The sequence below is a fragment of the Aythya fuligula genome, chromosome 7 (genome assembly GCF_009819795.1).
Source record: "Aythya fuligula isolate bAytFul2 chromosome 7, bAytFul2.pri, whole genome shotgun sequence".
Lineage (NCBI taxonomy): Eukaryota > Metazoa > Chordata > Aves > Anseriformes > Anatidae > Aythya > Aythya fuligula.
In genome coordinates, this window is record NC_045565.1 from 4,194,117 (window position 1) to 4,210,139 (window position 16,023).

Consider the following 16,023-nt stretch of genomic DNA (forward strand, 5'->3'; position numbering starts at 1 on the left):
AAAATAGAAAAATGGCATAGAGGAAATGTGAAAACATCAAAGAGAACACTATTCATATAAACAAGGGACAGTAACAAGACATTTTTAAAATAATAGGAAGTATATTTTTCAAAGAAAGTATAAGATATTGCAATAAACATGGGTGTCTTTCAATGTAGGCAACAATAAAATGCATGCACAAAGCACACTCTTTAAAAAGCAGAAAAGACTCCTTAAAGAAAATTACACAGAGCTGAGCTTAAGTACCTGAAACAAGATGAGTGTCTCCACTAATGTTAGTCAAAGTTCCACCATTGGCTTCAGCAGATTAGACCTTTAAAAGTTATGGGATTTTGGCCCTTTCATGGTTGAGATTAAGCAACAGAGGTAAGAATGAGTGTTTTATGTAGCACAGTTTGAGATAGGCAATGGCCTGTCTCACACGAGCCAAGCACACAATGAGGTACTTGTCTGCGAACACCTGAGATTTTTCCTATATTTTGAAAGCATGTCTGATGAGAGGGCAACTCATTCCTTTTCATACTGAAAGAACCAACTCATCAAGACAGAGATTTAAAAACTTTTAATTAATGAGTCACCGAGAAGATGCTATTTGGAGCCGCAGGAGACTGGTCCCCTCTTGGCCAGAACTGAAATGGAGCCTTCTCCATGTCCTCCTTATGAGAGACAAAAAGGTTTTAACTCACTAAAGCTACGCTGTATCGCAACACAATTCCAAAAGACTGAAAACTCCGTCCTGCTGGATAAAAGATACAAGAAGTCGAAGTGTCAGTTAGCCAATCCCCTCCCCTGCTCATCATGTACCCTTTCCTTTAAGCTGGTGATCAAGCTAAGTATTCTCATCGATTTTTTTTTTTTAATTTTCTTTTTGAGATGCAAAAATTGTATGTAAACCTCACCAGATCCTGAGAAAACGTTATCTTCTTTCTCTGAAGTCTCCTCCAAGAGATCCTCAGTTCCCAGCTCAGGAAACTCCTGACCTTTATCTCAGCTGAGCATGCTCAACCATGCTCAAAGGAAGTGTATTCTTCCTTCCTTCAGGAAAGCTTTACCTGAACAAGAGGTTACAGAGGCCAAAAAAGGAAAGTAAGCAACCTTTCTCCCTGCCTTGAGCCAAAATATAACATACAGTAACAGTCAGTAAATAGTAAACAATCAAACTGCAAAAATGATACCATCAATCACATCATCCCAGAACAACAGGAGTCACAGCTTATATAATAGTCTATAGATCAAAAGTGTCAGAATAAGTTAATTTTTTCTTTTTTGTACTTTTAGGAACTTGAGGCTATTTTCGCAGTTGCTTTATGTATTACTTCAGCACAAGCCAAGAAGATATTGAATGAGAATTCATTAGCAGCTGGTCAACTGTAAACAGTCCATCAATCATTTTATTTCCTTACTGTCGGCAATTTTAATTTCAACTTCGAAAAAAACCTTGTGCTTTAAACTGTGAAATATATCACATAAAATAGTGACATTTGATAGTATATTTTCAGATTCTCAGACCAACTGGGAAAAAGCCATTTCAATACATAATGAAGCTATTCTTCCTTTGTAGCCAACAAAACTCATGTAAAATTAAAAAAAAAAGCTTCTTCAAGTTGAGCAGATGAATGAACTACAGTCTATTCCAGAATAAATTCATCACTTTGTGCCTAAAGCTCCAGTAAAAAAATCTGAAAGAATTGCAAAGCTCCCTTATGCCTTATAATTACATGATTTCTGCCCGAAAAGAAGCAAATACGAAGTCTGTGTTGTCTTACATTCCAGTCTGTCATACATCAACCATTAACTATACATGTACCTTTCATTTGAAACCCAGAATAGGTAGGTCCATAACTGCCTCGTTACCCAATTTTTAAAAATAGCATAATACAAAGTGCATACAGAATACACTGAGAGCATAAACATTTAACAGCACGCCCACCCATCACGAGGTCTGTCAAGCTGGCTGTTTCTCTGCCGAAGCTGTTAGCAAAGTTTCATCTGGCTGGCAAAACACTAGGTAAATCAGTCCTCCCAGAGACGAAAGAACGCCAAGCAGTATTATTACCTCTGGCATAAAAACAGTAAGAACAGGGATTCTGACATTTCTTAAAATATATAAATATTAAACATAACATTAAGTACTAACAGCAATGTTAAATATTAAATACTACTATTTATTGCATTTTACACTAACACTGGTAAATTATTTCTGCCATAGAACCAAATACAAGCAATATTTTCTTTATCGTTGAGTTGTTGTTTTTACAGTACATAGCAGCTTTCTTCGGAAAAAAAGATAATATGAAAGAATAGCTCAGTTATTACACAAATGTAATATTTCATTTTAATCTTGTACAGCAAAATTCCAATCTTTTCTTTCTTGTATTTAAGTTCCAGCTCATGAACAGATCATAGGATATAAAATTGTTAAGTGGATTCTAAACTACTAAATTTAGATGAATCTTTCTAAGGTAGTTATAAATTTGATAGGGTAAAAATTTACTGCTACTATGATCAGCTGAATCACTGTTAAATGTACTACTTGCATGCCAAGAGCTCACGAGGAAACAAACTCTTAGTATATATACAAATACTACTAGTAGGTTCTTTTGTATTCCAACCCTTTCCCCAATACTGAATGAAATTGAACAGGCAAAATCACGCCCAAGGGAATGTCATCTGCCACTTTCTAACCTCATCCTTTCCTTCATCATTTGGTGTGTCTCTCTCCCCCATGACCACAAAAATGCCTTACCAGAGTCAGTCATGCCATGCTGGTGACATTCACACTGTGTTCCAGGGCAGTTGTCTTCAAATGCTTCCATAAGGACCTCGCAGCCTCCCTCAGACTAAAAGCTAAGTTAACTGCTAATGGCACCAGAAGATGGTTGCTGTCCCACTATGGAAGGAATGGACAAGCTGGAGGAGAAGCACAGAAGTTAATGCTATGAAGAACACTTCCCAGTTCTTTCATGAGCTCTGCCTGGCATTCCTGTGTCACGTACAACACACAGACTCATGCAGAGCTGCCCTCCATCATGAAAGGGACAGTCTCAGGTCCTGCAAGGTGACAGAGATGAGACTTCTTTGCCAAGATAAACTTTTTGCTGCTGTGTGACAATGTACTGCTCAGCAAAGTAGTTCTTATTTAAAGAACAGTTGCCTAAGTAAGTGGTTGCTTATTTAAAGTTCTTATTTTCTTCTATTACATTGCATTCAAACTCATTACCAGTCTTTGCTTCTCCAGGAAAGAGCTGAATATATTCTGTAAAGAAGGAGCAGGAGGAATTCCTTCAACAGTTATCTCCTTTTACAGACTGATAATTCTTCCTACACAATATTAAGGTTTTGAAAAAAAATTAGAAACATTGCTATCAAATAGAAAAGACAATCCTAGATTATTGCTGACTACAGCCTCTAGTTAGGTAGCTGCCCTATCTTTTTGTTTCATCTTTGTGTAAGTTTGCTTTAATTTTTGATTCTGGTAATGAAACAATTGATAAAATGTAGAATAACCTAAGATAGCAAGGATTTTCCAATCTATAGAGCAATTAGAACAATTTACTTTATTTAATGTATTCTACTAAGCTTTGCAGCTGTCTGATTTGAGACATTTATTTGCTTCACATACTCAAACAGAAGGAAAATGTGCGCACTGGTACCATAAGCTTAGAAAATAACCACAAGAGGTACTTTCTGAGTAAAGCTGATCTTGAAATGATTTATCTATCTATCTATACAAAATAATATGGTGATGAGACTTTGCTTGTCTATTTACTTTTTCAGCCTTCTGATCATTCTTATTGGTCACCATTACAATAATACAAGAGAATATTCTTACTACTTCAAATCCATCTAATTATTGCACAAATATATTTATGATGGGACAGGTTCCTTATTTAGCTATTCAACATTTTTTAAGAAAAGAATTTATGACAATAATTTAAAGAGATTATTTAAGATAATCACATTTGAAAATTTAAGTGAAGAATTTAAGGTTTGCTTCGAAGAAAATTCTTGTTTGTTAAAAAAATGGGTTTGATATTAATTCATAATATAAATATTCTAATAGGAGTCCTCTAAAGTATAAATGACTGATCTTTTTAATAAGAATTGTTACATAAACAAGAAGTAAATGCTCTCTAATCTGAAACCAAATACAGTGTAGAAGTATATCTGAGCAACAAAAACCAGCTGTGCTACACAGAGAGAAAACCCAACAGAAATGCATTTTGAAACAGCAGGCTCCAGCAGTGATCCTAGAAACAGCATACTAACATTTAGAAGAATGCTCAGTGTAACATCATCAAGAAAATAGGAAATTGGTCAAGAAAAACCTCGTATATTGACAGCAACTTAGCACAAACTGAAAAAAAAAAAAAATCTTGTGAGTTAAACAGCTAGGTGGATGTTCAGATAACAAACATTTGTAATACTCATTTGCAATGTTTTTTTAATTATTTATTTATTATCATAATAAAGACTATTGATTATGAATTATTGATTATCATAATCAAGACATTATTTCAGCTGGGGAACACAGAAAATGGTACGCTACTGAAGGTTCCCTGAAAAAAAAAATTCGTCTTCAGCAACCTAATATATTTCCAGCGCTGTCAGGTGTACCGCATTCAAATTCCTATTGTACTGAATCATCCTCTACAGAGCTATGACTCGCTCATCACCCTACGTTACTTCAATGCAAGCCTTAAGTTAAGATCCGATTAATCCTAGAAATAGCTTGGCTCAGAACCGTTAAATGAAAACAGGGCTTAAGAACAGAAAATCTTTCATTATCTTTCTCTAGCTCATGTCTGTAGATCCCAGTTTACTGCAAAGTCTGTAAGACCACATATAAACAGATAAATTTAACTGCAGCTTATTTTTTAACTGTAAATCTATTTAGGAAATTCACTAGATTACTTTTGTTTTTTAAGCACACTAAAACCTTTTTCCTGAATATTTCATATCTAATTTTCCTTTAAAACTAACTGACTGAAAAAGTATCATTAAAAAAATAATTTTCAATTACCCATATAATATGTACGGAAACCCACCACAGGAGTATTGAAAGTCAACTTAATTAAGTACTCAACCGATGTCAGCAAGAGAATTATGAAAACTACATGTTTTCCTCTATAAATGCCAGCATAATACGCCATATGGGCATATCAATTTTGCTGGAATTAATCTTTTTTTTTCCTGAAGACATCATATTCAATAAAGTTATTAAAAAACCCTGAATAAGACAAATCTGAGTGACACTTTCCACCCACACATCACACTGTGTATATAAATTTGAAATTTATGTAGTTTACATTTGCTATACATGACTTGCAGACTTCTCTAGAATAGCAGTTTTTGAAAAACTTTGAATATGAACAGAAAAATAAGAACATTTAAATCCATTCTTTTTACAGAAAGACGTGAGTATAGTTCTGTTTGGACGTGTGCCAGCACAGAAATAAAGGAAAAAAAGATTTCAGGAAGACGTCAGAGGTCTATATAATGATGTACTTGACTTAACTTAACTCATCATGTCCTTCCAGGAGTTTCACCAACAGCAAAAAACAACAAGAAAAAAGGGACAAACTGTGTGAAAACACTAAAATATACATATTGAGACTTACCACCATATAATCTGTGGACTGGTTGCAATATTTATGATACCTGACAAGAACTCCTCTTGCAACATAATTTTAATACACATCACCCTAGCAGTTCTCTATAGAAGAGTAAACAGAATTTGGCAGGCTCTAACATGAGATTTCAGTGTAATAAGTCATGAAAAATGTATTCATGAAGTAAATACCACATTCCAAGTGCATTTTCAGCGTACCATCAAAAATATTCATATTAGAGTGCTTACTACACCCCTACTCCAAAACATAAATGCAAATCATCTGTTTTTTTACATTATTTATTTTTTCAATAGTAATGGCTCTGCCAAGCAAAATGATCTAGATTAAGGCTATAAACCCATCTGACAGAAAGAGGTTAGGTGAACCCATATGCGAATGGAGAATGCAAGCTTTACTAGAAAGAGCTGTAGCAGATTCAGAAGTGTCTGGAGCTTTTTCATGAGTTTGCTTATTTGATTCATGTGTGTGAATTTTCTGCCATAAGAGATATCATTTTGTGTCCTAATTTAGTATTTGTGGAGCAGCAATCTTTTCACACGCATATTACTAATTATATCTAATCAATTTTTCTGCAGCTATTAGATACAGATAAATAAGGGGAAATATTCCCAACAGATGCAATTATCTAACAAAGAGCAGGGGGCAATACTCTAAATAAAAAACACGAAACATTTCCTTTTTAAACTGAACAAAATATTTTCTTCAACTTAAAATAATTCTTTTAGGGGACTTTTTGCAATTTCCAGAACTACCAAAAATGTTCCCTATGAGCACTGAAATGAAAAATCCACTGCTCAGGGCAAGAGTAATTCGCTTAAATGCAAGACACACTGCACCACTGTGGCTACAAACCAAAATGCCTTGTCTTTTCTTTAGCCAGGAAAAGTGGTAAAAATATTCATCAAAACATAAAGCACAGGTAACATGAAGTTTTGAGGTATCTATAAATTCTTCCACTCCAAAAGAGTAAGCATGACCATGAAATACTAAACAAAATATTCTTAATCACTGGCAGTCTCCACAGAGACACCTTAAGCTGCTGGTGATGAGCACTCAATACAAGAGTAAAGCAAGGCCTTTGTACTCCACAGCACTCAAATTCACGTGTCAAGATAAACAGTAAGGCCCAGAACCAAGCCATCAGTACACACCTGTTTTTCCATACATTTTCTGTTTTTAAGTTTCCAGTGTTCAGGTTCCAGGTAAAAGACAGCAATTGCAATTTGACTGCACGACTTCCAACAACTACCCAGTGTGTCAGCTTTCATCCTTCCCACAGCTCTTTGCTGCATATTATTTTTTTTAATTTTTGTTTTTGGAAAGCTCAGCATGGGCCAGCTCACTCCCTGCCTCAGGTGTCCCTGTACTATCAGGGTTCCCAGGTTGTCTGGTCCCATCCTCACAATGTTGCAGTTCATATGCTCAGATCCAAGCATGCCTCAAATCCAAATGTCTCTCATATCGAGAAGTTCTGGACACAAACCTGTGGTGAAGCACGAGGCTTCAGACAACTTTCAGGGAACCCCCAGAAATAAAGCTCTACAGCTGCATTTCCAAGGAAAATGCCTCAATAAGTTTCTCCTGTTTTCTTAAGTGTCTCAACAGGAGGCTGAAACCACCCCTGGGGTGAGCAGGGATGACATGGCTCTCTGCTCTATGCCACACTCAGCACATATGGTGCAACAGCAGGACAGTGAGCAGCAGCCCCTGCTGGTGGCACAAGAAGCACCGGGACCTCCAAAACTACTGACTAAATTACTGAGTTGCTGCTGGTTTGCACAATCACATGTTCCTGTGAGTTTTGTGTGAAATACTCTGTGAAATATTTGTTACAAAATCAATTATTTTGTGGTACTGACACATTTTTCAAGCCTGGATCAAGTTGGTATATTTGAAAAAAAAAAAAAAAAAAAAAAAAAAATATATATATATATATATATACTGTTTTCAGAAATATTTTGATATAAATCTTTCAGATTTCCACTTGAAACTTTTTAAGATACAAACCTTGAAAACTCACAAAAAGTTTTAAAATGGCAACAACTATGCAAACAATGTTACTGACTAGGTAATTTCAACGTAAAAACCTAGCTAAGAAACAGACGACTTTGAAACACACAACAAATAAGAAAGAAATCACAACCTACCAAAAAAGGCGTACAGCATACTAGCCACGCTTGAATAAGAAATACAGCTATACACCCAACCAACACCCTGAAAACACTGAGAAACTAATAAAGCTCCAATTTCTTAAAACAACATTCCAAAAGAGGAAACTACGTCAAGAACGCAGCTATCACACCATCAGAGTACCCAGCCTGCCTTCACCAAGCATTTTTCAGTCTTGTCTGAATAACCTAACTTTATTCAAACCCACAGGTTATGGTGCAGAACAATTATTCAGACATAGTATCCCTACTAATGAAGGCAGAAAAGGCCGTGCTCGTCATCCTAATTGCTGCTCACTACAGCCCACTTTAACCCACACTCAATCACAATTCTTATCCCTCCTGATCACCCAGATGAGTGCATATCCCTATTGTGACTGGGACTGAAAGCAGACAGAACTCAAGAAATATGAAGTCAGTATTGCTGAACTCGAATATATTCCATAACTTTCAATTTTGAAGGATGAACAGAGACATGACAATAGCCTGTCATTAGGAGAATGCAAGTGCTTATTACTAGAACAAAATGATTGCTCCTATGAATGCATTATTATCCATATACCGCAGTATCATTCTAACATTGATAAGCTCTCCAAATTCACAGTAGTAATTTCTGCTATTTGATGTCCTGAAATACAAATACATACCTTAATGATATGTGTCTCTGAGCAGAATTCAGAGAGAATAACAAAGGTACATAAATAATTCAGAAATACCCCCAAAAAGTTTGCTGCCTTTTAGAATAATTAAATATAAATATAATTGCAATTTACTATATGACTGAATTATTTTGTCAGTAGAAAAACTTAAGCTTCTTGAAGACAGACTGGGTCTTTATTAGCATGAAGAACATTTTGCTTAAATATCTGTCACATCACCTCACTGTGAGGCAGTCTCTGCAAAAAGTAGCCATTTATGTAAAAGGCAGCATCTGCTGAAAAGATGTTTCTCCCAGCTTGCACTAAAAGCCTCTACATTTTATCACTGACACCAGGAGGCCCTTGATTTCACTTGATGTCCTTACGGCTTATTAGAAACTTAGAATAACTGAGAAATAAACAAATTTAGCAACAAAAAACACTATATTCCCTCTTGTGTTTCAAATAGTTAGGAGTATATCCTAAGTTCCTTTACACTTTTTCAGGCACTGAGGGTTAGTTTCAAAAAACAGACTTTGATGCACAGCTTACACAGAATTTAGGCACTGAAGCCCTCGGAAATGATCGTGTTAAAGCTAAGCAAATACCAGCCAGGACACATTCACCACCAGAACAAGACCCGGGGGGCTTAGAAATGCACTGCATATTACCAGTGCTAATGCATCTCTTACAGCTTCCTGGAAAACCAGGTGCTAGGGAACAGTTTGCAAAGGTGGCACTTCCTGGGGGGGGAGGGGTCTCTGAAACAATACAGCTCTCATTAGCAACACCGAGACAGAACGAAGCCTTGGCAGAAGTAATCAAACTAATAGAAACCACAGACACTTACCCATAAAAAACTCTTCAAAGCAGCTATATACAACTCATGAGAGTGATTGACAAAAACTGAAATGACAGAGGGTAGACTCTATTTTGTGAACTATATACCCATCAGGACAAAGACAGGAGCAACAGTATAACCTCTGTGGATACTCATCAAGGAAAACTTAAATTATACTGTGCTAACAAACGGCTTGCATACCTGTTACAGCTCATTCAATTCAAACTTCCAGCTTACTGAAATTATTAATAGAAGAGTCCAGGAGGCAGTGATACATCAGCACCTTCTCCTGGATCTGTTCTCTGTTCTTCTGTGAGTTAGAGTTGTGAAATTGACACCTGATAATCTCCTCAAAGAAAAACTTAGTCAATACAGTCTCAGTAATAGCTATAAACTACTGTTGGTGATAGTTTTTTCCACTAAGATAGTTTTTTCCACTAAGATAAATATTAAATGTATAAGCAGATCAAGAGCACTAAAAGAAACTGAAAACTTTAAATTCACTTCTGCCATTTAACCTTAGTTTAACACCTATAAAAACACATACATATAAATCTTCTGTGTTTCTTCCTTTTCACTTCCCTCCTTGTCCTTGCAAGCCTATGCAGACATTGTGTTCTGCAGCACATTATATTATACTTTCCCTTTTTGCCATATTTAAACAGCTGCTGCCTTTCCCAAGTTTACATTTTGAACTGAGCAATGTATTCTTCACTTACCTTAGGTAACCCTAGAAATGTGATTATTTCTGAAATACAAAAGCTAATCACAATTTTCTTCCAAGAGTGGAGAATTTAAGACTTACACGTGACCACTCATGTAGTTTGACTCCTGCAAAACACAGAATTCTACTAAAGAGTTCTTGCCAGAAACCCATGGTGATCTTTTGGACTGCTATGGGTTGGTATAAAGTGTATTTGCATCCTCCCACACTTCCTAGCTACTTCAGGTCAATGCCTTCCCTTATTAAACTTTCAGCCATTTATCAGTAAACTTAATTTGTTTTAGAACTGATACCACAACAGACATCTTCTGCAAGAAGGTATGAGAGACCAACCTACAGAGCTAACCAAAACTAAAGAAATTTCATGTAAGTAGCCCAACTGCAAAAAACTTCCAGAGAGGTTCAGGAATTACATTGTATTCAACAGAAGCTGCAGGTAAATTCTAAATAAAAATTAATACAAGCATTTTTATCTGGTGTAGGGACTGAAAGAGGACATGGAATTCATAGGTAATTAAATAAATGGAGTTCTCCACCCACTCCCCAACCCGACAGTACGAATCCAAAAGAAGATCAACAAGTACAGTACCTGAAAAATGAAAAAACATCTGATATGCATAAATTATCTTAGTCCCTACACTTCATTATCCTAATGACAATAGGATAAGAAAGAAAACAGTCTCAATAGAGCAGCTTTGGCCTGGGTTAACTAGTATAACTTACAGAAGAGAAAGGAGTTTTGGCTTCAAAAAAAAAGAAACAAATAGCAGTATCATACAATTATCTTCTCAGTGTGGTAGATGAATCATCTTGAAGCATTCTTTAGATAAGAACAGTATGCCTATAGAAAATGTTTCCTGAGGAAAGGCATGATATTAACACTGTGTACCCACATTAATAGTATCTGAGTCTCCACTGTTCTATCATGTAACTGCCAGATGTAAGAAGAACCAAATCCGTTCTTTAAACAAATAACTATGTTTTTAAAGCACAATCAAACTATATTCATTTTCATAAATTCACAGATGAATTGGCCTACAAGTATGCCAGACAACCACATTTCTGGGTTTACTGAACAGTCCTAGCTTTCTGAAATAGGAATTAAATCATTTCTACACTTGTAACTCAGTGCCCTTACAAAAATCAAACGTAGTGGCATGAACACCATGAAATTATACTGTCGCTACTCATGTATTAGCAAATTATCTAAGTTGTTGCATTCTACAGGAACAGAGATTTATCTCTGGTCCTCAGATTTTAAGACTGAACTGGAAAGTGAAATTACAAAGAAACTCTTGCTAGCATACAAAGGATCATGGCTGTTCTGTCCTTGTAACATTTCACAATAAGCATCAAGTAATATAAATATGCGTAAGTCATATGTGTAATACAGCATTTTCTATACAACATATTATACAACAAATCTTTTTCTGGAGGTCTGTATTTAGCTTTTGCTTAAGTTTATGTAGACAGATTTCCTTTTGATCTTGTAAAGACCATGTTGAGAAATACAGATTAAACTGTGAGCAATCACAAGAGACAATCATGGCCAAGTTACCTCTATTCCATGTATTATTTACATTAAAAAGGAAAGTAATATATTCCATATATTATCTACATTTTTAAAAAAGGGAAAAAGCCTGGTTACCTACATTGTTTATGTATTCAGACAGCAGGTCTTGGAGAGCTTGACGGATAGCATTGCACTCAGCAATGATGCGTTCTCGATGGAAATCACGCGTGCAGGAAGAATCAGCTAGTAAAGCTGCTCCACTGATAATAGCTTCCAAACGTTTCTCTAGTGATGGCCGTATTTTCTCTTCACTCACTACAAGAGGATCCTGGACAATTAAATGCTGAAAAACATTAGGAGTACTGGTAAGAAAAGTCAGACTAATAAAGTTGCTGCTTTATTTTTCACTTGCATGAACTGCAGTGACATTACGCCTCCTAGACTTCCAAATAGCCCTTTACTCTTGATGTATCCAAAATACTTTTGACCATGAAAGACTCCATTTTCCATACCGTGGCTCCACGTACAGGTCACTTGCAGACAAAACCCAGTTCTCTCTGCCACCCAGATCTCACATCTGTGTTATCAAACCTTACTGGCCTGTATTCAGTCCTCAGCTGGCATCAGAGCTTTCTAGCCAAACTGTTTCACACCTAAGTGAAACACAGTAGAACGAGTTTCCAGGCTACACTGACATCTTCTGACCACAACTACCTTATCTCTGAGTCGTCTCTGTTTCCTCCTTCTATTGCATGAGGGGGCCTGTCATGAATTTACCTTGGAATTTTTTTTATAAAGAAATACATCTTATACCATGCTTATAATGTCTGTGTACAACTGTCACAGACAATATATGTGATATTCACTACTCATTAATACTACATATCTTACCAAAGTATCTCAGAATTGAGGCCTATAGCTTTGTTTGAAAGTCTACAGGGAGGGTTGACACCTCCAACATTTACATTTTGAGAAATCAGGAGGACATCCAGATTTAGCATAAAAACAACTCTACTACCTTACAGCTGAGAGATGTTACATGACCAGTTGGATTCTGAGGGTTTTTATTCTAATACAGTTAAACACTGTGGCAGAAATTCATTGCTGCTACATTTAACAGGCTGAACACCAGCAAAGCACAAAATAGCAGCTTTTGTTCAACAACTGTTTTCAAAGGAGTGTCCTTTTGCTTTTCACCAGCTGGAATAAACAAAAGCAGCAAACTGTTTTGGCATGATAAAACTAGTTATGCTTTTGTGGCAAGCATAGCAAAAAGAAAAGGAGAGGTGACATTTTCATACAATGCAAAAGCAATTGTATTCGAGCTTCAACGTTTAAAGAAATACAAACTATTCATTTTTAATCAAACTGAACATTTGAAAGATCAGCATTACTCTCCAGATCACCAAAGCCCAAATTCCATATAAGTCCCCTTACCTGATATATCCATATGCGATTCTAAGCTTACAGAAAAATTATTAAACAAGAAAACTATGCCGTATGCCCTCAAGTGGAATTTAGGTCAGGTAAATCAGAAGTTATCAGTGATTATCCAATATGTGCTGAACTACTTTTAATCCAGAGAATTTTAGTTATTTTTCCAATTTAGATTTAATATCTCATTTTCATCTACTGCCCAACTTAGGGAATTGTAGAAGTAGAGAAAGTGTTCTGTTAAAACATTTTAACATAAAAGCTCAAACTTTTAAAAATGTAAATAAGGTCACCTTCCAATTTTGTTATTATTTTTAGCAATCTCTTACATATTATCGATGATTTAGGGAAAGAAAGTCTTATTGTTACAGCTCTAATTCTTCTATCTTTCCCAAAAATATACAATTGCTTTGAGACATCTGGGATATTCTCCAGCAAGGCTAGAGAAAAATCAGACTTCAGAATCTGAGTATTTCCCAAGGAAGCATTTTAATACTGCCATCAGCGAGCACAGGTTCTTTCTGCATTACTCTAGTTCAAATAGAAGCTCATTATTTCCCAGCATGCAGGAAGGAGCAGTGCAGGTTTCTCATGTTCTACCTCCACTACTATTCCATTGCCCTGAAGTCCTCAGTATCATTTAAAAGCACTCTTATTATTTAAGTACTCTCAGTACTTCAGCCTCACACTTGCTCCCAATCAATATATATATAATAGAGGACACTAAATCTAAAGTAACCCTTGTAAGCCCTTCTGGGGCTGTAAGTTCTAGGCTCTTGTTCTGCTTCATACCAGAAACTGTGATTACATGAACTACAGTCCTCAAATTTCCACAGTGTCCAGAAGGAAAAGGTAGTTGTGAGTTTCTGTCTCTCTTCACAGTAACTGTGTTGAATTTTGGGAATTTTGTATCACTGCAGAGCATCACAAAAGAAGAAAAAAAAAAAGCAGCCCAGTGCTACTGCTATTGCAATTTTCTGTTGTCTATTTGTTTCAACAAGTGACAGGATGTATCATTAAAATGGTTTATATGTTTATGTCAGGTGCTCATGTGCATCCAGCAGATGCAATCTTAGATTAAGTTAAAGCAGTAACTATGCATTTTTAAGTTCCTGTTTTTTCTCAAACCAATTTTCACCTATCTGGATACACATAACAATCTGGAAAGGAGCTGAGGCATAAACGGATGAAAAGAGCTTAAATGTTTTAAATATAAAAAAAAAAAAAAAAAAAAAAAAAAAAAAACTATTTGTGCAGCTATTTCTGCATCCATAAAAGCAACAAAGTAACCTTATTTGTACCACTTATTTGTTTCCTAAGTGAAAGATGTTAAATAAATAAACACTGATCATGGAAGCAATAACCTCACATGCAACTTCTGGAATCAGAGCCAAAATGGGATGGGACCATAGCTTTAATCGCTACTTGTCTACTGACAAACCTAGACCAAAGTTTCTCCAATGCTGAAACTTTCTGAAGCACGGCAGGCCCTGCCATTACAGGTAAAATGCAAAGAAAAGAAAGATGGTGTGGAGAGAAGGAAGATGGCTTGCTGTCCTGCTCTGAAGCATCTCCATATACCCTAACCTTCTGATGGCAATGGAGGGAGCCAGACTGGTTCACCCAGGCACCAGCAAAGGAAATCATTTTGCTTTTTGCAGGCAAATTCCTAATTTGACAATGCCTGGAGCCAGACCTGATAGGAGAAATAATCCAGCTCAGTATTATCATCAGAAACCTCCCTACTGCAAATAAAATGTTAAGACTCCTTTGTCCTTTTCTATAACAAGTATTTCCACAGAAGGCAGGGAATGTACCTGAAGACACTCTTCTGGAATTGTGAAGGCAGTAAAATCCCACTTCATCACAAATACAACTTAGAGACACATTAAGAATATTAATATGGGGCAGTTTTTCTCATGTATTCTGTTTGCTGAGCTTGCTTACAACAGTGATATCGTGGCTGAAAGCAAAGCAAAACTGCACCCTATTTACATGTAAGCAAGCAAATCTACTTCATGTCTCAAACAAAACATGCATTGTAGAAAATGAGGACAATGCAGTACAGGAAACTGGAAGTAGTAAGAAGTGCTGGTAGGGACTCTGAAATGGAGGGGTTTCTGTGATTCTGGAACACTGAATTCTTTCAGCTGCCACCTCTGCCAGAAGGAATGTGTGATTTTAAAAGCAGAATCCAAGCAGTTCTTAGCAGCAGGAACTCTGTTTCCCTGCGTAACAGATTTTTAATCCCCTGAGTTACCTAGATCTTCATTGCTTTGGCTATATCCAAAAACATAGCAGAATTATAAATGAAAAGGGTTGCACTTTAACAACTAGCACGGTAATACAGGTTTAGAAAACTGTATGAAACTAGTCATCAGTGTTTAAATACTTAAAATATTTACTTTTTTATTATTAATTTATAGCAAATTGATAACTTCAAACTATTTTTATACAGGAAAGACTCATCCACAGAGATGTAGGAATGATAAGGGAAGACATCCTACAGATAGCCAGCGTCCAGAGGCCTGGAAATTCATTTCTGAGTGTTAGAAATTTGAAACTGTCTCTCACATTCACATTACCATCCTGCATGCCAAACTGCTCAGTGGTACCTCACCTCTGCTGGAGTTCTGCCCCTTTGTCACTACTCGTTGGATCAGCAGCTTCACTGTTGGGCTCCTGTATCTCAAGTAAGCACCCGGAACACTAGACTACAGTGTCCCTCATAATGTAAAATGCATCTGCCAAGTAGAATGTTTAGTTGTTACTTCAGAAACAAACAGCTTCGTGATGGAAAACTAAGTCATGCCTGAAGGCTACAGCCAATTAGCCATTTCAGTTAGCAAAACGACTGCCTTTAAAATCTCAGATAAAATTGGAGGAGAAACATCTTCTCCTAGGAGATAGTTTGCAGAAAGTGCATGAAAAGATGTACAAGAAGCACTGGCATGTATGAGCAAAAAACAAACAAACAAAAAAAACCTACAGTTCAGCTCAAAAAAAAAAAAAAAAACAATAAAAACAGGAAAACTTAACAGGAAAAAATGGTTTAAGAATCTGCCTGCAGAT

The 16,023-nt window shown here is 36.2% G+C and overlaps 1 protein-coding gene across 4 annotated transcripts in view; it reads right to left on the reverse strand.

The window, feature by feature from the left end:
- The window catches only part of CTNNA3 (catenin alpha 3), a 458,724-nt gene that overhangs the window by 347,718 nt on the left and 94,983 nt on the right, over positions 1–16,023 (reverse strand). For all 4 annotated transcript variants that reach the window (XM_032191583.1, XM_032191582.1, XM_032191585.1 and 1 more), the window contains exon 7: positions 11,657–11,860. In XM_032191583.1, coding sequence (XP_032047474.1) covers positions 11,657–11,860 — 204 coding nt within the window. The remainder of the gene's footprint in view (positions 1–11,656; positions 11,861–16,023) is intronic.